Raw genomic sequence first — 23,652 nt, 5'->3', positions numbered from 1 at the left:
ATTATTATGTACAGAATTTCTTCACATCTCTGATTTCATTTGATTATTTTTCAACATCCTGGGTGTTTTCCTTATACCAGGGTGTAACTAAAATAGTCTTCAGAGTGTATAAATCAATACATCTCTTTAAAAATGATACACAGACAGAAGACATTTACTTACCTTGCTATACAATATACAAAGCTATCATTTTGAAAGGCCACAAAGATGCTGTCTAGAATATAATTAGATTTGTGCAACCAATATCCTTTTTGAGGAATAGATATGTTCCAGTAAATTTGGCTTAAGGCAAACCACTTTCTAATCAATAAAATTCTTCCATCATAGAATCAGAGATGTGTTTCCAAGGAGAATCCCCCCAAATCAAAGTGAGAACTTTTGCTTGTGGAAGAGGAAGTTCACCGGTTCTCTGGCTGTCTGTGGTGTGTTGTGTGTACCTAGGATTTGAGGAATGAGCAGTAGAGGTCTGGAGTACAGGCGAGTTAGTGTGAAGAGTAAGGAGCAGGTTAAATGATACCAGATTGAAACTTGCCAGTGGCTTTCTCCTGCTTGTAGAATAAATTCTTGGTTCCTTCCCAAGGCTCACGTGGCCTCCTCCTCACTACACTCTAGCAGTAGTGATCACCTTTTGTTTGTTGAACACAGTAAGCTTGGTCTGACCCCAGGGCCTTTTCACTTGCTAATCCTCTACCTAAGTGGCTCTTTTTCCAGGTCTTTCCATGGCTGCCTCCTTCTTAATTTTCCATCCTAGCTCAAAGGTAACTACCGTAGCAAAGTTACTACATTTTTTCCATTCCTTGGTTTTCTTCATTTCCCTTATCAATATGTAAAATGATTGTATTTGTTTGCTTGTTTACTTGCCTTTTCCTCACTAGAATGTAAGTGCTGCAAGAGCATGTTTACTGCTTTTTCCTAGCCTCTAAACAGAGAGTGGAATGGCCTAGACCTTCAAGAGATATTTATTGAGTGACTGAATCTGATTAATAAAGTGATTAATCATATTATCTTGTTTAGCTTTTAAGGATAAAAAGTGGTGCAAAGTTTTATCAATATATTAGAGGGTAGCTTTCGTATATGACTATACTCTACATATAATGCCTCATGAGTGAGATAGCAAGCAGTCATTTTCTTTTTCATAACAATGGCAGAATTACTGATTATGGCTTTTAGTGAGGGTTAAAAGGAAGGCCTGCCTCTGTTAGGCTGGTGAAATCATAAGTTACCGTGTCATAAAAATTGTTATTTTAACTAGTTTAACACCCCCTCCCCACTTTACAAGAGTGTAAGAACCCATATTAAAAATTGTTATTTCTAGGCACATGATTTTCTGTTATAATTTAAATTAAGTATATGCTAATATATTTCCATTTCCTTCCCCAAAAAGCACTTTTTATTACAGATTTTATTTGCTTTTCTTTTAACAATGATTTTTAATGATTTTCCATTATGAATAAATTCATCAGTGTTGCCATCCCTATAGAAACTGTTATTTCTAAGCTGTTTGGCAGCTCATTCTGACAGCCTTTCTTCTTGCAGGAATATATTGCTAAGAATTTCTGTGTCATGCAGTCCCAGATTGGCTATGATATTTTGGCAGAAGACACTATCACAGCTTTGTTGCACAACAACAGGAAACTACTAGAGAAACATATCACAGCAAAAGAAATAGAGACATTTGTCAGTTTACTCCGGAGGAATCGGGAGCCAAGGTTTGAAGTGCTTCATGCGGTCCTTTTTTTCTAGTGGGGACTGTGACTTTTTGCTTTATTTTCACAGTTTTTTTTCATTATTTAGAAAATAGTATATTTGTTTCTGTAATAAAGGTAAGACTTCACATATTTAATACAGTGTGTTACCACTGTACAGATGGAAAAAATTTAAGTTTAATGTTCTAGACCAATATGCCTGTTAATTTCTGTACAATGCTAACCCAACTTGGTACAATGGGAAACTTTTTCCAAAGTTGATAGCAAAATATTTAAAATTCAAATTATGTATATCTTTATATTAAAAGACCAGTAGGCATATGTCGTGCATAAATAGCAGAACAGGTTTTCCAGGTTCTTTAGTCATCTTAAAAAAATTTTAGAGGCTCTGTTTGAAAAAAAAAGAAAAAACCAAAAATTCCAGAAAACAGCAAGTTATTTTTACGGTAGCTGGCACCATTTTTTATTAGCTTCTCAATCATCATCTGGAAGGAAACTATTCTAGAATAATGTCATTAAAAACAGGTCTGATATAGCATGGTCACTGCTATGTATCATAAAGTAGGTTCAAGATATTTTACATTCCCAGAGGTTAGATACATTATTGTCCTACATCTAAAATGCTAGAATGTATAAAGTTTCCCTTCCAAGAGAGGGGAGGAGTTTGTAGATCAGTGGTTGAGCACTTGCTTTGCATATGCAAGGTACCAAATTCAATCCCTGGTAACTCTTAAAAAAAAAAAAAAAGGTCAAATTGAAACATCCAATATTTGGGAAGGCTGAACTATGGGTCATGATAAATATTCATCATAATCACAATTCTTCCACGTTTATCCTTGACATTCCTTGTCTAATCCATGTATTCAGTTATCTCTTCGTATTTTCACAACTTTTTTAGACTTTGAATCCTTTCATAGCACTGATTTTCATGGACAAAACTATGTTGGGTTTACCACCCTAATAATTATGTATAATAAAGAGTTATTACTTCATAGGAAACCTCAACTCTTATGGATTTGTATTTAATTGATTGTAAGTGATTTTCTCTCTGATGAAATTGTTTTTATAGTATTTGATAGTTTTTCAGAATCCATTTGTATGCATTTCATTAAAATCCTTATGTATTCTCATGAAGTATATCAGGCATATAACATTAGAGAAAGCAGTGGTTTAGAATGCGTCATGCCGAAGAATACCCCAATTGTAAGGAAAAGAATATGAAGTCAAATCAAAGGTTTCTAAAAACATGTCAAGTTCTCTTTCTATTGAACTGTGCTGCCTTACCTGTGAGAAATGAATGCAGAAGAGCCCAACAGATGGGCAGTACTTTTAAAACCATGTAGTACAGCAAATAAGTGCTGGAACTTGGAAGTGGACCTCCTCTCCTGACCAGCTAGCACTTATTAAGTATGTGCTCGTTTCTTATTTCACTCAGTCCAACATTAGCTTTGATTGGACTTTGTTTTGATACTCATTACTGTGAGAGTCTCACTGTAGGGTAATAACTGATTTTTCTAGACATAATATGTCTCAGTACTGTGTAATGAATATCACCTAATCAATATGTGCCAACTTAAATCCTTTTTAAAACAAGGTTTATATTAAATACAGAAAATCAAAGCTTCAATTTGTTTCTAAGATGCAGTAGATAAGCAACACATTAGAAAAATGCTGCATGGAAATAATATTATAAAATATATCCAAAAGTTTCTTTGGTTATACTCCAAATTATATTGATTGTGTAAAATGCTTTATTTTATGTTCAATTTAATTTTTTTCTCTTGCCAGGTTTTTGGATTATTTATCAGACCTCTGTGTGTCTAATACCACTGCGATACCTGTAACTCAAGAACTCATCTGTAAATTTATGCTGAGTCCAGGCAATGCAGACATTCTCATTCAAACTAAGTAAGCCAAGATAATGAAGGCCTCTTTTCCTGTTCGTTACTGTAGGTGCTGTAGTACTTTACCACTATTGTGAATGAACTTCTTAATATATAGCGTGTATTTATTTCAAGGCTGGTCTCAATGCAAGTAGACAACCCCATGGAGAACACCATCCTTCCAGACGACGTTGATGATGAAGAAGTTTGGCTCTACTGGATTGACAGCAACAAGGAACCTCATGGCAAAGCTGTCAGGCATCTTGCTCAAGAGGCGAAAGAAGGCACCAAAGCTGATTTAGAAGTTCTTACCTATTACAGGTCAAGTATTGTGGAGAATCACACGTTCACTGAGATGTGACTCTGAAACCTTTAAAAAGTCATGTCAGAGTGAAGGGTAGAGGAAATATTTAGTACTATTTAAAATATTCAAAATAAAAGTTAACATCTTTGTTTTCCACATACACCCCTTGCAATTTTCTGATATTCCATTAGTTTGGAATTTCTGTGCAATGGAGGGTTACTTTTCCTATTATTGCTTGGAGTGGGTACAGGTGAAAGGCAGGGGGAGTTGGACCTGGGACTGGAGAGCTGATCCTGCTGCAGAGGTGGCCTCAGGGGAAGCCATCCAGCACTTGGGCACAGTGTTCATGACTCTGTAGCCACCGGGCATAAGAGAAGCTGACACCTGCAGTTACGAAGGTCCAGCGATGGCAAACAGCAGTAGAGGCAGTGATGGTAGCGATAGGGAAAGTAGGCAGCTGGGCAGAGTTGTACTTCCCTGTGGTCAGTATGTTAGGAGCAGGAACTCAGCTGGTGTCTTTGAGTTTAAGGGAAAAGATCACAAGGCAGAAGCTCTTGGGCCAAGTTGACCCTGAATGACAGAAAAAAGGCAGAGAATGCCTCCTGTTCCCTGGTTTTCTGGCATTAAAGCAATAAAGCCAAAGGCTAATTCTTGGTCTCAAAGGCTATGACTCCATGTGTACTAAAATTGTTTGGCTTGCTCACATTTGGTTCAGGAATTGAGTGGGGCTAAACTTGCAGCATGCAGGTGTGAGAACCTGCAGCTGAGTGGGGCTGTGCAAGGTGGAGAGGGCTAGGGATGGTTTCCTGAGGCCGAGGACCACAGCCTGCAGGCTTATGTGTTCATAATCCTAGGAAATTGAGAACCGACTCCAAACACACAAGACCCATGCTGCTGGAACAAGTAAGAGAAATGGTCCCTGAGTGGGCATAGAGACAGCTTCATGTATGTGTTGTCGGTTATCACCTAATTGCCAAGAGTTTGCCCAGTATGCACATGCTAGAAATGCTGGGATCATCAAAGCAGATACTGGTGTACTATCACTTTTAAAACTTTATTCAGATGAGTCAAATTAATGTAATATGCTTACTGTCTTTAAGGTACCAGTTAAACCTCTTTGCAAGGATGTGCTTGGATCGTCAGTATCTGGCCATCAACCAGATTTCGACGCAGCTCTCTGTCGATTTGATCCTGCGGTGTGTGTCAGACGAGGGCCTGCCCTTTGACCTCCGAGCATCTTTCTGTCGCCTCATGCTCCACATGCACGTTGACCGGGACCCCCAGGAGTCCGTGGTCCCTGTTCGCTATGCCAGGCTCTGGACAGAGATCCCCACGAAGATCACGATTCATGAGTATGCTTGGAAGAATTCTTGAGGCCTTTAAATGTAGCAGATGAGCTCAAAATAAAACAGTGTCTTCAGTTTTAAAATGAAGTAGATGGGACAGCATTTTTGTGTTCTAACTCAGGTTGTTGATCTTCCTAATTCAAATGAAATACCCTTTGTGGAGGGTAAAAAGACACTTTTCAAGGAGAATGGAAGACTTTCTGCAAACCTTTGATTGGAAATGCTAAAACTAATAAGAGCAGTAATTTATTTAGTGCTTAATATTATGGCATACTCTGATTTCAGTGCTTGGCATGTATTGACTCGTTTCACAGTAAACTCATTTTACAGATGAGGGCATGACACCTAGGAAGGTTAACTAATTTAGCCAAGATTACAAAGCCAGGAAGTTAAATGATTGAGCATCTGAGCATATTAATGCAAATAGAGCGAAGAGAAACTTAGAATTTGCCTTAACAAATCAATATAAAAGTTGGTATATTTTCCTCTTTTCAAATTATTACAGTTCATTTAATTGCTTTATTTTCTTTGTTTTTCCAGATATGATTCTATAACAGACTCTTCAAGAAATGATATGAAAAGGAAATTTGCACTAACAATGGAATTTGTTGAAGAATACTTGAAAGAAGTTGTAAATCAGCCCTTTCCTTTTGGGGATAAAGAAAAAAACAAACTGACATTTGAGGTATTTTTAAAAACAATTCATTCATAAAATTGTTAAATTTCCCATATCAAAAATGAATATACCAAAAAAATACAAAAGCCAAAAATAGTTGGATATACCGAACATCAAAAATTTTTCCCTTTTACTATTTAGGGTGCTTTTTGTAATTGGGCAGTTGAGTTCATGAAGGTGATGCTTTTCTCTGCCATTGATTAAAAGACGAATTTATATCCTGGTTAGATTATACTTGATGTCCAATACAAACTTTTTTTTTCTAGTTATCTGTTAGCTAGTTTTCCTAAAGTCTCTTGTTTCATTCATTCTGCTCAAGCTTTATTGCATTGAATCAACAGACTTTTCTGCATACTTTGGTAATATAGTGACAAAACTAGAGAGGAGAAAGGTGCTGAGTTACTTGATACCTGGTGTATTGGTTATCTAATGCTCTGTAACAAATTACCCAAAGTTCACCAGCTTAAAACAACAAACATTTGTTATCTCATGCTCCTGCGAGTCCTGCATTCAGGCACGTTTAGCCGTTGGTTCCAGCTCCCCATCTCTCACGAGGGTGCTGTGACGCTGCAGTCATCTGGCGCTGGCGGATCTGATCACGCAGTCCCTGCTGGTGTTGACCAGATTCCTCATGCACGGTCTTGTCTGTGTGTTCCTGTCCCCTGGTACCTGGCTTCCTCGAGGGCAAGTTAAACAAGAGAGGGAGCCTGAGATGGGGATTGCAGTCTTGTGTAACCTAGTCTTGGAAGTGATGCGGCATCACTGTGCTGTGCTCCCAGCGGTCACAGACCAGCCCTGTGCGTGGGGGAAGGGCTGTTCTCCAGGGCCAACTGGAGGCTGCTCACACCTGTCTGTCCCCCAGTGCCCACAGGACCACAAAGCAGCATGGGGAACAGATTTCTGGACAGATTTCATGAATATTATCCACTGATTATATTAATATAACCATGTTTTAAGTTGTACTCTCTGACTTAAATGAGCTAATGTTTAAATAATCTGAGTAATTTGAATTAAATGATTCTAATATTTCTAATGTTGACATCTTTAACCACCTTTATGCATCCCAAATCTCATCTTTTTGAAGGGATTGATGAATTGGTTTTATTTGGATTTAATTTTAGCCTTGAATAAGTCAAAATTCAAGTGGTTGCTTTTGTAGGTATTTTAATTCCTATGTGTCAAAGAATTAGAATGTTTAGAAATATCTGAACTAATTTAGGTAATAAAAATGTCAGTATTTACTTAAGTTTCCAATATTTTTCTTTTCTTTTACCCTCCTCCCCTTTTCTAAGGTGGTCCACTTGGCTCGGAATCTTATATATTTTGGATTTTATAGTTTCAGTGAGTTATTGAGACTGACAAGAACGCTTCTGGCTATCCTAGATATTGTACAGGTCCCCATGTCATCGTATTTTGAAAGATTAAGCAAATACCAAGATGGAGGTAAGAATTTTTGAGAAGAATTATAATCTTGTTACTTAGAGGTAAAAATCCTATGGAGAAGTGGTTGGTAATGTGTGCCTGTATGCTGACATATGTGCATGTGAGAAAACCATTCTGTGATAAGGCTGATTGCTAACTGGGTGGCCTTACAAACACGCTTCTTTTTTTTATTGCTAAAGCTTTAAAAGACAAATTCTTAAGACTGAGCTCCATCTTTAGCAACAAATATCATGGCCAATCCACTTATGAGAAAATAAAAACAGCTTAGTATTTGTGATCACCTTGGATGTGTCCTGTGCTGGCCATACTTCGTGGCAGGAAATGGGAAAATGCAAAGAAAGGGTAGGGTGAGGGTCTTACTACAGAAGCAGTGAAGGTGGGCTAGGGAGAGAGGCAGTAAAGTGGCTAAGACAAGGGACTTTGTGGTCAGAATGCCTAGATTCAAATTCTACCTTTACAACTTAGGCGAGTACCTTTTCTTGAAGATTCTCTTTTATCTGAGATATGAAATAATAATAATGTCTTCTTCATAGTTTCATTGTGAAAATTGAGATACTGTGTATAAAGCACTTAAAACCATGCCTGGCTCATAACTCAATAAATATTATTTATGTTGATGATTGCCTTAGATAGGATGCCCTGGAAACAGACCTGCAAGAGGAGAATTGTTTGCAGAAGGATTTTTCAGGGGTGTTCTTAGGATATACCCTGAAAGAAAGTGGGAAGGGTAGGATTGGGCACACAGGGGAGCTGGTCCTCAATGCAAAAAGAACTGAGATCTCAGATGATCCCACAGAGAGCTCTGGAGCTGGAATGGCCCTTCATAGGTGTCTCAAACTAGGCAGAGGACCAGGCTTTGCAGGTTTGCATCAGCCAATCATTGGCTGTGGGCTGCTTCTCGGAGGTGGGTGAGGCTCGGGCAAGGCAGCCTTGCCCTGCTTGTGTCAGGAGTCGTGCCTCGTGAGAGCACAGCTGTAAGCAGCCAGTAGCCTGATGACCAGCGACTGGGAGAAGAGTTCATCAGCTCTGCAGACAGTGTATGGGTGGAGCACAGTAGTGTCCACTGCAGTGTTGGATTAAAATTGTAAAACTAGAAACCAAGTGTCAGAAGGAAGAAATACCTGATGAAGAATTATAAATGAGGGCTCTCCAGTTCACTGAAGTAATTAATGACTTCTGCCTAAATATCAATTTCTCCTACACCCTCCAAAAAGCCTCCAAGATCAATAGAAAGTAGATTAAACCACATAAATCTTTCACCTTCAATGTAACTAAAAGACAGTGGACAGTATAACCTTTAATTATTGTAAGTATGAAAATAAACATCAGTTTTCAGTCAAGTTGTCTCTCAAGTTCTCAGTATAAGCTTTTATGAACAGATAGGGGTTCCTGGAAAAAAGTGAGTGGAAGAGTGATTTTCATTTCAATGAAATCCCTGCTCAGTAGAGAAAATCCATCCTAAATGTGAACATTTGAAAAACAATCTGGTAGATAAGAGCACTGGCCAGGGAGAGGTACCCTCTGGATATTTGTTGGTGAAAGGAAAAAAGAAGCAAAGGTGGAAATTTAGAATACCACAAGGCAGAAGAAAATAAAAAATGTAAGGACACCTCCCTTTCCACTGTCCCCATCAAAAGACAAATTTTAAAGAAACTGCACTTCACTACTCTGACAGAAGAGGGTGGTCTTGAGCTAGGGGTCATGTAAACCACCTCTTTGTAGCAACCCTGTCCACAAAATGCCCAGGTTTAATCAGTCTTCATCTGAGTGAAATTACTATTTGTCCCATGGTAGGACCAAAACAGAATGGGGAATTAAAACATTTCAGTTGATAAAAATTCCTCTCCGAAAAACACCTATAAAGGAGAAGAAAATTGAAATTTAACACTCTAACCTAAGTTAAATAACTTTTAACAACAGTGGAATATGAACAACATCTTAAGTCAGAAATTCAATAGCTGTGGACAGAAATGGACCAACAAAAAGGAATAAATGAAATAAAAGTAGATTGAATTCAGAAATAGAATAAAATGGCAGATTTTTTTTTTCTTAAGATATACAGACTTAATTACAAGATGTCAAAGAGAAGAGATTTGAATGAAAACTTAAAAAGGGACATTGAATAGAGGCAGGAAATCAAAATGACAATGATATAAAGAAGTAAGAAGGGTCAGAGAGAAAGTGAAATGGAAGAAGGTAAAGAAGAGCCATTAAACGAATAATTGGAACCCCTGAAGTAAAACAAACAGTGGAATGGAGCTAATATTTAACTTACAAGAAAGCATTCTGAAAATAAAAGAGGATGTGAATCTACATGCTGAAATGGCCCAGAATAATAATTTTTAAGACATTCATAATAGAACTATATAGTATATATTCAGAGAGAATGGGGTAGGGCAAAAGGAAGGACTTTAAGCAAGTGGAGAAAACTGGAAAGGGTATATGAGAATTCTTTACTTTCTTTGCATCTTTTCTGTGATTTAAACTTTTATAAAAATTAAAGTGTACCGAGAACTGCAGTGATAAATCAAAGAACAGGAGCATGCTTATAATTCTGCCTGAATCTCACTGGTGAGAAGGTCCTTGCAAAGATCCCAGAAAGAACTGAGGAGTTGAGATGTCTCTTTAAATCTCTCTTTCATGATTCTTGCCCCATCTCCAGTTTACTGTAAACCAAAACTCTTAAATAGAAGTTCAGGATTTATCATAACTCTTGGTCTGAGTGCCTGCAGTCTGCTTTCCAGGTCTTATTCTGAACATTTGCTAATACATTATTTTTTTCTCTACTGTATTGTTTGTTTTGGCCCTCTAAGATATATTTTGTTTTTCTCTTTAAAATTTTTGTAACTCTCATGTTTTCTGATGAACTCTGTTCACCTTTGGGTATCTTAATTGTTTTTTTAGCTATCTGAGTTCCACTAATTAATTTATCCAACAAGTATTTTTTGAGCAACTACTGCATACCAAACACTATTCTAGTCACTGGGAAGTAACAGTGAATAAGATAAACTAAGTTATTACCCATCCCACAGTTAGGGAGGACAAACAATATTAAATAGAATGCCTACCCTCTCCCATAGTGGGAGAGATAGGCATACAGTAAACAAACACACCAGACAATGATGTAAAGAAAAGAAGTATGACAACGATATGGAGAGTGATGGAGTAGGGACAGCTCTTTTTAGCTAGGATGGGCAGGACAGACTCTAACATCTGAGCAGAGCGTGCATGCCCTAGGAAGCAGGCCCTGTCAGGAACAAGTTTGCTATGTTTGGGAACAGCAGAAGGCCGCTGTGGCTAAAGCAGAGTGAGAGAAGAGAAGGACAGGAGAGAATTTTGAAGAACGCTGTATCATGGGGCTTTGGAGTTTGAATGTTCTAATCTAGGTGGGCAGCCTTTGGAGGGCTTTGAGAAGGGACTGATGGGATCTGATCACTTTAGCTGCTGATGGGGAGTAGTATGTTAAGTGGGTCCAAGTGTTAGAGAAGACTGCAGTTGGGAGGCTGTGGGAATCCCAGGCAAGTGATGATGAAGTTGGACTAGGGTAGTCTAGTGAAGGTGGAGAAAAGTGGAGGGACTATGAATTTTAGTCAATTGGTTAGGAAATGGAAGAGAAAGGGGAGAGTTAGATTATTCCTAGGTTTTGAATTAGCAGCTGGGTGAATGTTGTATATTTATTGAGATGGGAATGGCTAATGGAAGAGTGAGTGGTTTTGGAGACAATATTAGGATTTCTGTTTGGCCATGTGTTTTAGTTTCCTAGCTGATCAAACAAATGCCATACAGTGGGTTGGCTTAACAATAGGAACTTACTGGCTCACAGTTTTGAGGCCAGGAGAAATCCAAAATCCAGGCATCAGCAAGGCTATATTTTCTCCTTGAACCTCTGGTGTTCTGGGCTGGCTGCCGGAGAGCCTTGGTCCTTGACCTTTCCGTCACGTGACGGTGCACATGGCAGCACAGCAGCATCTCCTCCTTCTCATCTGGGTTCTGTTGACTCCAGCCTCTGACTGCTCCCATGGCTTCCCTGCTCACTCTCTGTCTGAATTTCATTCTGCTTTATAAAGAACTCTAGTACTCCAGAGGAAAGCCCCACCTGACTCAGCTGGGCCACACCTTGAATGAAGTAACATCTTCAAGAGAGCTTATTTGCGTTGAGTCCTCACCTACCAGAATGCGGAGAAACCAAGAACATGGCCAAATTGAGATATACGTTTCAACCCACCACAGCATGTTAGGATTGCAATGTGTATTAGACACCCAAGGGGTGATGATACTTAGATAGATATTTAAATACAACATAGGGTAATGTCATGTAGAAAATATTAATGTAAGAATCAGTGCATTAAAGGCATTTAAAATAATCAGATCATTAGGGAGTGAATGAGATCATTTAGGGAGTGATTGTTGGGAAGAAAAGAGGGTTAAAGATGGACTCCTGGGAACACTAATTTAGTAATTAGGTAGAGGAGGAGTAGCCACCAAAAGAGACTGTGACAGCTAGTAAAGAGAACCTCCAGGAGGCTGCGGTAGCTCAGAAAGCCAATGAGGAAAGTAACTCTAAATATTTTAATTGTTTGTTGGATTATGCAAATATACTCCAGATAATCATGCTAATAAGTAGTAGCAGCTAATCTCCATTAGTACTCTCTGTCCTAAGTAGTTTTACGTGCATTACCTTCTATGTAGTGAGTCTTGTGTTTAAAACATGCTACACAAAATTTTACTCCATCATTATAAGTTGATACACATTTTCCTCCGTTATCAAAAATGATTCATAATCATTTTTGGTTATGAATCAACCAATTATAATCTCTAAGAAATTTCCTCTTGAATTGATAAGAAATATCTATATATGTGCTACATGACCTGGGACTTAGAGGCTTCTTTGAGACTGGTATGTCATGCATGTAGAAAGGTGTCCCTTTATTTGGGAAACTGTACTTCCTACTTTGTAGAGAGAAGACAGGTGGGGGTGGAGATGGGGGTGCACTCAAGTGCATATGTGGCAGAACTTGTAAATCTAACTAGTCTGGGAGAAGGGTATTTGGGAGTTCTTTATTATTATTATTATTCTCACAACCCTTCCCATAATTTGAAAGTATTTCAAAACAAAACAGCTTAAATGACTTAAATAATTAGCTGGATATGAAAATGATTTGTTTCATGCAAGATCATACTTCGGATTTAAAGAATTATCTTACAGCTCTACTAGAAGGAGTGTTATTATACCTGAGTTCTAGCAGACTATAAATCACTAAGGAAAGTTCTCTTAGAATCTATAAATTCTCAACAAAAAAAGCAAGAAGGAATATGTTTCTGGAATCTCCAGATGTGGAGACTTCTGGATTGTCAGGCATGGGAAAAATTCCTGTGGTGCAGGGTGAGACAGGGGCTGATGCCAGAGAGGAAATCCCAGATTATGGAAAGTACTTGGGGGATAAAAGGACTGCAATTTCAAAGGACAACTCATTATAATACCACATTATAATACCCCGTGTATCATTATCTTGTAACTTTTATATCCAAACGATGGGTTATATTTTCCTATTTCAGTGAAACTTTATTTTCAGTTGGAAGTCATTTGCAAAGCACAATTTAAAAAAAAAGAAAGTCACCACTGTTGCTAGAGAAACTGCGCCTTCAGATGATGCAGTTTTCTAGTCTTGTTCTGTGTCTGGTAAGTTTTATGCAGGAGAATCGTGTCTTTTTTTATCCTTATCAATTCATTAATAATTCTGCTTCAGCCCAGGCGGGGCTGGACACTTTGAGAACGTTTTGCAGTTGTTTGGCTGGTGAGATGCAGGAGAGTGGAATGGGGGGTGACCAGAAGGAAAAGGCTTCCACCTCCCGGAGCTCTGTTCCGTGCGAGCCGCAGTGGCGCCTTCCTTCAATCGGGTGTGTGTATCGGCACCCATTTGTTCTTCTGCCGAGTCCTGTAGGTTTAAACATCAGTGACTAGTGTTGGAGGTGATGGGGGTGGCTGGCTTGGACCTCTCCTGGGTCCCTAGTGACAGCCCCCTCTTTGTCAGGTGAGCTACCCTCATCCTAGAGCTGGGTGGGCTTCAAGGGCTGACTCCCAGTCCGTGGCGGCCACCAGCACAGTGGGTGTTAGGTGGCTGCTCAGCAGCAGGGGGAGGCTCAGAGGCAAGTGTTTGTTTTTGTGCCCTGCGGAAGTATCAAGGCGCACTCGCTGGGACACTGGGAGCCTGCCCGACCCTGGCCTTCACTATAGCGACACAGAAGGTTCGGATCTGTGGGTCTATCAGTCCCGTAACTTTCACTGGCTACGGGCGCACCTAAGGAAGGATATTATTTTCAAACAAACGTATTCACTCTCTGGGGGCTGTGTTGTTGAGTTAATGGCTTTGCCTAATACTTACCATTTACACTCAGTGATTTAAAATGTGCATGGGAAGCGGACGTGGCTCGATAGTGTCCGCCTACCATATAGGAGGTCCAGGGGTTCAGTACCCAGGGCCTTCTGACTCGTGTGGTGAGCTGGCCCATGCACAGTGCCGCTGCACGCAGGGAGTGCCAGCCCATGCAGGCATGCCCCTGCATAAGGGTGCGCCCCGTGCAAGGAGTGGCCTCACGCAAGGAGTGACCCGTGCATGAAACTGCAGCCCGCCCAGGAGTGGTGCCACACACGCAGCAAGATGACGCAACAAAAAGAAACACAGATTCCCGTGCTGCCTGATGAGAATACAAGTGAACACAGAAGAACACACAGCAAATGGACACAGAGAGCAGACAGTGGTGGCGGGGGGGGGGGGGGGGGGGGAATAAATAAATAAATCTTTTAAAAAAAAGTATAGGCAGCCTTCACTATAATTGATCTTTTGGGTAGAAAGATTATGTCAAGCAGTGCTCTTCTTTGTCACATGTAGAAGTTGAAAGCAAATACATGTACCAATTGATAAACTGGATGGTTTTAGTATTTGCAAACATTCTACTTCAAAATTATATTTTTAAAAAATGCCTGCCAAAGGATAAACAAACAATCCAAAGATTTATACAGCTAATAATTAAGATCACTTTTTTTTTTTTTTTACAACAGAGAGATATATTTTGTTTATTTAAATAGTTGAAGGCAAATATGAATCCCACTTACTCATTCTTGTAATGAGCAGCATGGCATGCATTAGCTCTCAAGAATAAAAGGATCATCTCCCTGGGAACACATTTGTGGCTGGAGTAGAGAACTTGACAGTCTGGAAATGGTTTGGGCTTGATTTGGTGTTTAGTTATGCCGTTGATATCCATTCGCTTGCCCGTGCTTGCTGTCTGCCTGGAACTGGAGCTCATGTTTAACCCTCCAGCGTGGAGCAGTGTGGTCTTCAGCGTTGAGGGGACATTGGGCCCAGGGTGTCTGGGCCACCACTATCATTTCTTTTCTTTCTTTCTTTTTTTAAAAAGATTTATTTATTTATTTCTCTCTCCTTCCCACCCCCCGCTCCCCATCCCGGTTGTCTGTTCTCTGTGTCTGTTTGCTGCGTCTTCTTTGTCCGCTTCTGTTTTTGTCAGCAGCACGGGAATCTGTGTTTCTTTTTGTTGCGTCATCTTGCTGTGTCAGCTCTCCGTGTGGGCGGCGCCATTCCTGGGCAGGCTGCACTTTCTTTCATGCTGGGCGGCTCTCCTTATGGGTGCACTCCTTGCGTGTGGGACTCCCCTACGCGAGGGACACCCCTGCGTGGCAGGGCACTCCTTGCGTGCATCAGCACTGCGCATGGGCCAGCTGCACATGGGTCAAGGAGGCCCGGGGTTTGAACCGCGGACCTCCCATGTGGTAGACGGACGCCCTAACCACTGGGCCAAAGTCCGTTTCCCTTATTTCTTTTCAAATCATCTATGCCCTTGAACTCACAATGATTTGAAAAGGCAGTATATCATAAAAAACTACCAATAAATCAAAACACAGCTGAATAGTTTCTTTTTACCTAATACCATCTTGCTTTTTCACAACTCCAAATTCTTGGGAGTTTCCATAGCCAAGCTCTAAAATGTGGGCATGTTTTCAGTCAGTAACCAATAACCTCTTTTGTTGGCATGCTTGTTTATGATGTTGAAAATTAGAAATAATTTTAAAAAATCACTGGAGAGTTCCATTGACTGTCAGGATTTCCTTTCCTTTGAAGTTTCAGGTTTGGCAAGTGTACCCCTTGCCCCAGAGGTTTGTAGAATAAAGTGAGGAGTATTCTCTACCTGGTGGCAAAAAACCAGCTGCTTCAACTGAATCTTTAAAAAATTTTTTTGTGTTTTTGGGGACTTCACATGACCCACCTTAAAATGCTTTTTCTGGCAGCATAGTTGCTATTAAAGAGAAAAAGAGAACTTGAGATGGGAGGTAGGGCAGAAACTTTTTTTAATATTCTCATATGGGTGGGAAAGGAAGAAAATATTTGCAGACAGAAAATCTTCCCGAAAATAGTTCCTTCCTTTTTAACATTTGGAGATTACTCTAAATATGATTTTTGCGGTCAATTTCAAAACTGTGATTCTTTGAAGATTGGTATGTAATTCATTCCCTGAATGGTATTCTTTTCAATGTGTGTTGTAAACACTCTTCTTGGCAAATATCCATGAAGTGCATTTTTTGCTTAATAGCTGTGATTGCTCTTTGTAGAGACACCAGCTAGAATTTCTTGAATCCAGAAGCCTCAAAATACCCAGATTAAAAAAAAATGAAGGAAGGAAGGAGGGAAGGAAGGAAGGGAGGGAAGGAGAAAGAGAAAGAAAAGAAAGGAAAATAGAAAAAAAGAAAGAAGAAAGAAAGAAACTCCCCGAGGGTAGGGAGAGAGTCTGAGCAGTTATAAATGTGGAGGTGGGAGATAGAAGAACAGAAATAAGAGGCAGCAAAAGGACGGAAGCCAAGGCCTGGGTACCCAAGGTACAAGCGGCTTTGTTTTCAGTTTCTCCCAGTGTTCCTCGGTCTCCTTTAGGTTTTCCTCTAGGTGCCCTCTTCTCAGGTCTCGGAAAGGATTCGGGTGTGCAGTAGGCTTCCCCGCTCTGCAGTGTCAGCACAGTCTACTGGCAGAGGGGAGATGCCACTGTCCCCAGTCATCGCTGGGACGTCTCTTTCAGTGGCTGTTTTGTCCTGTCCTTGTGTCACTGCTACTTGCAGTGAGGTTCTGCCTCAGGCAGAACTCTTACCTTCACTGTGTGTCTTGTTCCTCATGTTTGCTGTTCCGTTCTGCCTAGACCTTATTGGAGGGAAGCTTTAGACTCCAAGAAGAGGCAGGAAAGTGTGTGCAGTTCCTCCCGTGCTGATAGATATCTTTCTTGTCTCTAAGTGTGTGTACTTCTCAGATGAGCATATCCCGCTATGTCCTGACATTTTAAATGGCGACGATGTCCACAGCCATCCCTCAGCAGGTTGTGCTCCTGGGAAGCAGACTCAGAGGCAGGGATTTATTAGGGGCCCTCAGGAGCACATCAGTGGAGTGGGAGGGAAAGAGCAGGACTGGGCAAAGCAAGAACGTGGTTGTGCTGCAGCCTTCGTGAAGGTCTCAGGGACGTCTGGAGCTGGAATGCCTCATCAGGGTGGTTTCCCTTTAGGGTCAGAGGTCAGCCAGGGCTGAGAAACCCCAAGGACGTGGGTGACCCTGAAATGAGGTATGGCCTTTGTTGAGGCAGCTCTCTTCACGTCAGCCAGCGTCCAGAGGGGATGGCAGGGGAGGATTTTCCTCTTTCATTCCTGAAAGGGAATCTGGGCTGGCAATCACCATATCCACACCACCATCTTTCAGACAAGGACCATGATTGGGAAAACTGTGGGTCAGGATTGAGATCTCATAGGAAGTAGAGATTAGGGAGAAAAATATAAACAACATTAAAATATTTAAAAGCATATTAAAGGTCTAGACTTGAAAAAACTTACTAGAAGCTACCTGCCCCCGATGCCCCAGAATTGCTGGTGTTAGAAATATGTTCTGGGTGGTAAGTCTTTTCTGGAATCTTCTTCAGATGTTGAGGAAGCTTTGTTTTGACATCCTGATCTTCTGAGTCAAGTTATCCACAGCTTCTTGCTTTGCTGACCAAGTCCTTAGTGGTTAATGTAAAATGTTTTCTATGCCTCTATTGTTTTTCTTCTTCAGCTTTTACAAGTTTTAGAAAAAGTGCCTGCATAACATTAGGCTTTCTCTTTGTATCACTGATGCAAAGGACTCTTTTTTCAGGGCTTAATCTTCTCTCTGTTTATCAAGGGGATCTTAAACACATGATCTCTACTAGATCATGTTTCTTAAAAAAAATCAAATCCTTTTATAATAGTTTGCAGAAAATAATAATATGCCTTTTGTATACATTTGGCAAGGAATTACTATATATGAATATCTTGTTATTTATTTTGAACTCTGGGACAGTTTGAATTTTTTGAATTCCAGAAAAAGATTGTTTTTAAACTAATCCTTTCCTGTAGGTGAGGCCCTTTGATTGCATTAAATTCAGTTAAGGGGCCTTTGATTTGATTACTTGATAAGATGGCTTTAGGGCTTTTGATTGGACTAGTAAGTGAGGGCTGAGTCAGCTTGGGTCTCCGCCCTCTTGCTGGGTCTGATATAAATGGAGGCACATTGACACACACACACAGAAAGGAACCTGCCATTTTTTACCCTGCCATCTGAGAGAGGACTCCAAGATCTCTAGCAGCCAAAGCTTAGCACGAAGCCCATGGAGCAGCTCAAGGCTGAGGAGATGAACCCTGCCATTTGCCTGATCACCATATAGCAGGATGCCAGGATTGACAGTAGCTGACTTTGGTGGGAAAGTATCTGACCGTGTCTTGATTTGGATGTTTCATGGCTTTGAAACTGTAAGTTTTTACACCAAATAAAATTCCCATTATAAAAGCCAACATATTTCTGGTACTTTGTATTGGCAACTCTGTGACAAAAGAAGACAAACTCCTAGCACACTTCTAGGTCTTTTGTGTATTTTTATTTTTAATCCTTTCCACACAGCACAGCAAGTTAGGTATTATGGTCACTATTTTGCCCCGCATATAGGCTCTTAAAGAGGTTAAATAATTTGTCTACAATCACATGGCTTGTAGCTTACTGAGCTAAATTTTGAATTCATATTTCTTTTCCTTTTCTCCCCCTTCTTTTAAAAAGGAAAATATTCTTTCTACTATCATCATGCTGTTTTAAGAAAATTCTAATTTTGAAATAATTTCAAACTTACAGGACAGTTATAAAAAATACCAACTCCATACAGAAAACCCCAACATACCTCCACCCCTCCATATACCCAGGCCAACCAATTTTAACATTTTGCCACATCTGTCTATCTACCTATCTATCTTTCTATCATCTTTCATCTGTTTATCTATTTTCTGAACATTTGAGAGCAGTTTGCACATATCATACTCCTTGAACACATAGTACTTCCATGTACATTTTATATGAAAAAGGCTATTCACTTCTGTAATTGTATTAAGTACAGTTATCAAATTCAAGACATTCATCATTGATGTAAAGCTTATGTTGCATATTCCACTTTTCTTATGTTCCAGTGATGTCTCTTTGAGCTTTTTGTCCTTCATTCTTAGATGATATATTGCATTTGTCATAATCTTTTTAGTTTACTCCCTCTTTCTTTCTTACTTTCTTCATATATACAGCATAAATCTTTCCATTCCCACCCTGCCTAAGCCCATCATTCAGTGGGATCAATCACATTCACTTTGTTGTGGTTTCCCCACAGCCTCCCATTACTAAAGCTTTCCCATCTGCCCCAGTAGCAACCCTACACCCATGTTGCATTAATTCCCCATCTCCCTAGCAACTGTACTCTACTCTCTGTCTCTGTAAGTTTGCGTTGTTTCTGATATTTTCTGTATGGTTAGCATGGGGCTTAAATTTTACAACCTAAATCTAGAACAGTCTCTCTTGTGTATAGGAATATATATAAACTATGTTCCTACACTCCTCTGTTCCTTCCAATATGCTGGTTTTTTTTATGTAGGTAACTTTCCCAAGTGCAGAGACTCTGTTTTCTACTTCTTCCAAGTTTTCCAGGAAAGTTCAGTATAAAACAATAGGAATGGGAGCAGGTGTAGCTCAGTGGTTGTGTGCCTGCTTCCCATCCACAAGGTCCCAGTTACAAGCCCTGGTACCTCCTAAAAAAACAAAACAAAACAGAATAGGTATTTACTAGAGAGCTTTTATTTAACTTGAAGTCATTTGCTAAAACATATAGAAATGTTTAATTTTTAAAGAATCCCCCCATCCTGGATGGTTGTTTGACTTGCATCAGAAACAAAAGTTTCATCACAAGTTTTGAAGGTTTTACCGCGTAAATACCTCCTGAAGCCGGATGTTTCTCTCATTCCCGTGATAATTTCTGACTGGTTCCTCTGACTCTCTGCATGGTTCTTCTTCACATTCCACCATCAAGAAGTCTCCAAGCCCTGTGCTGGATCTTAGCTCTCATCTTCTCCAGAGAATAGCAAAAAAGCTCCCGAGGGGGTGTCCCGGAGTTCTGTACTGAGTTAGACATCTCTAGCGCTGTCCCTTGAGGTCTCCCTAGTAGTGCTAAATCACCTTTTGATGACCTACTTTGGATCTCAGACATATTTTTATAATTCATCAATGAGATAAATGTGACCTACCTTTTATATATTTATATTCATGTGTTTGAAGGACAAAAGTATTTAGAGACCCTGATATTTCAGAAATATACTTGTGTCTGTCTTTTGTTAATTTTGTAAATATTTTTACAAGTCTGTTCTCCCTAGTAGGCTTATAAAAGGTACAATGACTCTTAGAATTAGTATAAATCAATAGTAAAGGTTCAGATTTCTTCACTGAGACAGACCAAAGTGGGGGTAAAACGATGCAAATAGATTCTATTTCTGGTTTTAAAGCTGACTTGTACCATGCCTAATATACTACTATAGACATACTTGGCTTTCAAAAAATTTGTTGAAGAAGTGCATTAGATGAATGTACAGATGACATGCTTTATATGAATATGTGTGTTTTTGAATACCAAAAATCTTTTCTGCATCATAACATTCCAAATATATGTTTGTTTTTCTTTTATTACTTATAAACTTTCAGTTTGGCTTTCCATACTTGCAATGAATGGAAATGAATGGAAGTTAACATGATATATGCCAGTTCATGTTAATAGGTCTGAGAGTTTCCCATTTTGTTATTATAATTTTATTTTAGCAACTTCAGTGATTCATGTTATACCTTTCCAGTGATCTCTGATGTACCATCTTAACCAAGCAACATGGTTCCAATATTAGCTTGTTAACTGTGTAGGTTAATCAACTTCAGAGAGACTTAATGGGTGTGGTACATACATAATCTGTATAATATAGTAAGTATCACAAGTAATTCTGTAAATTTCCTATAGCTTTCCCATTCAGGACTAACTCACCTAAGTAATTTATATATATGTATTTTTGTACCTTGCAATTAGTTTGACTCAGCTGAGACAGAAGACTGATTTTAGGTGGCTCAGTGTTCCCCATGAGGTGTCAGAGATAAACACACCGTCTGGAGTTTCTTAGGTTTTGGTTTATCAGGTGTAAAGAGGCTGACGCCCTTCTGTGCTTTAGTGTGAAGTAGTCTGCTCCTATCGTTTAAGCTGTAGGGTGACTCTAAAATCCCTGGAGTTCCCTAGGAGTGGTGTGAATGGGTCTAGGGGGCGTTACTGCCCAATAGAGTGTAAAGCCAGGCCCAGTGCCTGGGGCTGAGCTCACGAAAGGGGGAATGAGTGGAGAGGACCAAGTGGTCCAATAAATTCTACAGTGATTTCTCATAATTATAAATATTTTTGGCCCTCAGAATCTGATACCTCACTCAGGGTATTAAGACATTGGGATAGGTTTATAGAACATTAGCATAGAAAGGGACCATAGAAATTATCTACCTAATATGTAAACTTCATGTCTTTTACAACACCTATTACAAATGGGTTTTCCTTGAACACCTGCAGGGACCAATAATTTATTGCGGCAACAAGTATTTCCAACAGCTCTAATGATTAGGTCCCCTTTGTTGGGTTATCCTAAACATATTTCCCTCAAGCTTCTGATGAGCAGCTCTGCTTCTTTTCTCTGGAGCCATGGCGAATTCTAGCATCACTTTCACGTGTTGGTTCTTTGTATATTTGAAAATGCCTAGCATGTCACTTTAGTATCTCCTTCTTTCTCTGTAGACATCCTTAGTTCTTTTATCTGTTCCTCATATGATTCATACCCCATTTATCACTGGCCTGACCAGCATAGAAGCAAGGATGGCTGTTTTCTCATTCATTCTGTACACTTTACTTTTGAATAATGCAGTGTAAATGAATGAGTATTTTTGGTAACCATGACATATTATCAATTCCTATTGAACTTGAACTCAACTAAAATTCTAGTTTGTGCTCATTGCATCATGTTTTCCCCACCCTATTTTACTTTGTTGGATTTAACCCATTTCCCCCCTATTTATATAGTGTTGGAACTTGATGGAGTCATCCACACTATTTGTTGTCCTTCCTTGTTTCACATTCTCTGCCCATCTGAGAGGTTGCTGTCTCTGATTTCATCTAAGTTTCTGTCAAAACTGCTGCTCTGGGTAAGAAGTGAAGGGGCAGCAGGTAACTGGAGGCCCTTCTGTACTTTACCATGGACTCATTACCTAGCACGCTTTAGCTATATTAAGTTAACCCAAATCATACTTACCAAACTGTATCATTATCCAAATTATGCAGCCATGATATGAGAAATTAGAAGAATGGTTGCTTCTTGCAGGTAATGGTAGGGAACTGTGCCAGGGAATGACTGGAAAAGGTCATTGGCAGCATGTGGGGTACTGGGAATATTCTGTAGTTCTGTATCTGGATGGCATGTTGTTTATATGGGTAAACCTTTATCAAACCTGCTTAGACTTCTCATTTAAGATCTGCATATTTCACTGTATGTAAATTATATTTCAATTATAAATATATGACATAAATACAATATATCATTTCTTAGTGACAGTATGTCTATTAATTTATTGTTGGCATTACCAACTGTTAAGTATTAAAGGTCAGTTTTTAAAATTCAAAACTTAACATTGGGAGTATTGAAATAACTTTGTCAGTATTTGACAGTGATGAAATCCAAAATAAGATCCAGAACTTAATGACAATTTTGTACGAATTGCTTCTTCAATTCACCTTTGACTAACACTTCAGGGTGAAGGATGGGAAATACTATTTTTCTAAGTAGTCTACTTAATATTCAAAATGATGGAAAATAACATTACTCTATTTTAGTTAAATGCTTTCTGTGGGTTTTTGTTTTGCTCCATTTCTAAACCCTTGGAAACTTGGGATTTGTAAATGAATTTATCAATACACTGTGTTCAATGAGTGTTTATTTAGAATGAAGAAAATTAGATGTCATATTATCTACTTTGTCCATCAAGTATTCTTTATAAATTACTCTTCTGAAAGAACATCTCCTTAGAGAGGTGATATTGTGTGTCAATCATGCTGTATTGTAAGAGCTGATGAGCTGTGATTATGTGGTGGAACCATGTATTCATTAGTACGGTGGTGAGAACTATAATGGAATGTAATGAAATGGAGAAGAGTTGTTTGTCAGACATTTAGTGAATGTGTGCATGTGTCTTCCTCTTTTCATTTTAAAGTAATACCTTATAATTTTAAGGTAGTTTTTATTTTTCATGGCTCTTGTGCACATATTTTATGATTTTATTTTCACAAGGAATCAGAACACATTTTACTGGAATTAAGCTAGTGAACATAGGATGGAACAGTGATTTGGCAAAGATTACACTTCTCTAATCTTATCCTTCACTCATTCATAGCCTAGTTCAAAACTGTGCTTCTTCATTGAAGCGGCCCCACTTTCCTTGACCTAAGATAATTTTCACAATTATAAAAAGCTCCTAAGAAACTTTGAGTACTCTCCATGCTACTTTTTTTTAAAGATTTATTTTGTTTATTTCTCTCCCCTTCCCCCCATCCCCACCCATTGTCTGCTTTCTGTGTCCATTTGCTGTGTGTTCTTCTGTGTTCGCTTGCATTCTCAGCAGCACCGGGAATCTGTCTCTTTTTGTTGCATCAGCTCTCCGTGTGTGTGGTGCCACTCCTGGGCAGGCTGCACTTATTTTCGTGCTGGGTGGCTCCATGCAGGGTGCACTCCTTGCGTGTGGGGATCCCCTATCCAGGGGACACCCCTGTGTGGCACAGCACTCCTTGTGCATGGCAGCGCTGCACATGGGCCAGCTTACCACATGGGCCAGGAGGCCTTGTGTTCAAACCCTGGACCTCCATGTGG

General features: G+C 39.5%; 1 protein-coding gene across 3 annotated transcripts in view; it reads left to right on the top strand.

The window, feature by feature from the left end:
• The window catches only part of ITPR2 (inositol 1,4,5-trisphosphate receptor type 2), a 480,765-nt gene that overhangs the window by 165,122 nt on the left and 291,991 nt on the right, over positions 1–23,652 (top strand). For all 3 annotated transcript variants that reach the window (XM_058282925.2, XM_058282926.2, XM_058282929.2), the window contains exons 16-21: positions 1,537–1,709; positions 3,495–3,614; positions 3,725–3,910; positions 4,994–5,245; positions 5,780–5,924; positions 7,208–7,358. In XM_058282925.2, the coding sequence (XP_058138908.1) occupies positions 1,537–1,709; positions 3,495–3,614; positions 3,725–3,910; positions 4,994–5,245; positions 5,780–5,924; positions 7,208–7,358 (1,027 nt within the window). The remainder of the gene's footprint in view (positions 1–1,536; positions 1,710–3,494; positions 3,615–3,724; positions 3,911–4,993; positions 5,246–5,779; positions 5,925–7,207; positions 7,359–23,652) is intronic.

This window comes from Dasypus novemcinctus, chromosome 20 (assembly GCF_030445035.2).
Source record: "Dasypus novemcinctus isolate mDasNov1 chromosome 20, mDasNov1.1.hap2, whole genome shotgun sequence".
In the NCBI taxonomy this organism is placed as follows: Eukaryota; Metazoa; Chordata; class Mammalia; order Cingulata; family Dasypodidae; genus Dasypus; species Dasypus novemcinctus.
Note: the sequence above shows the minus strand (reverse complement) of the source record. Positions and strands in the feature narration are given on the sequence as shown.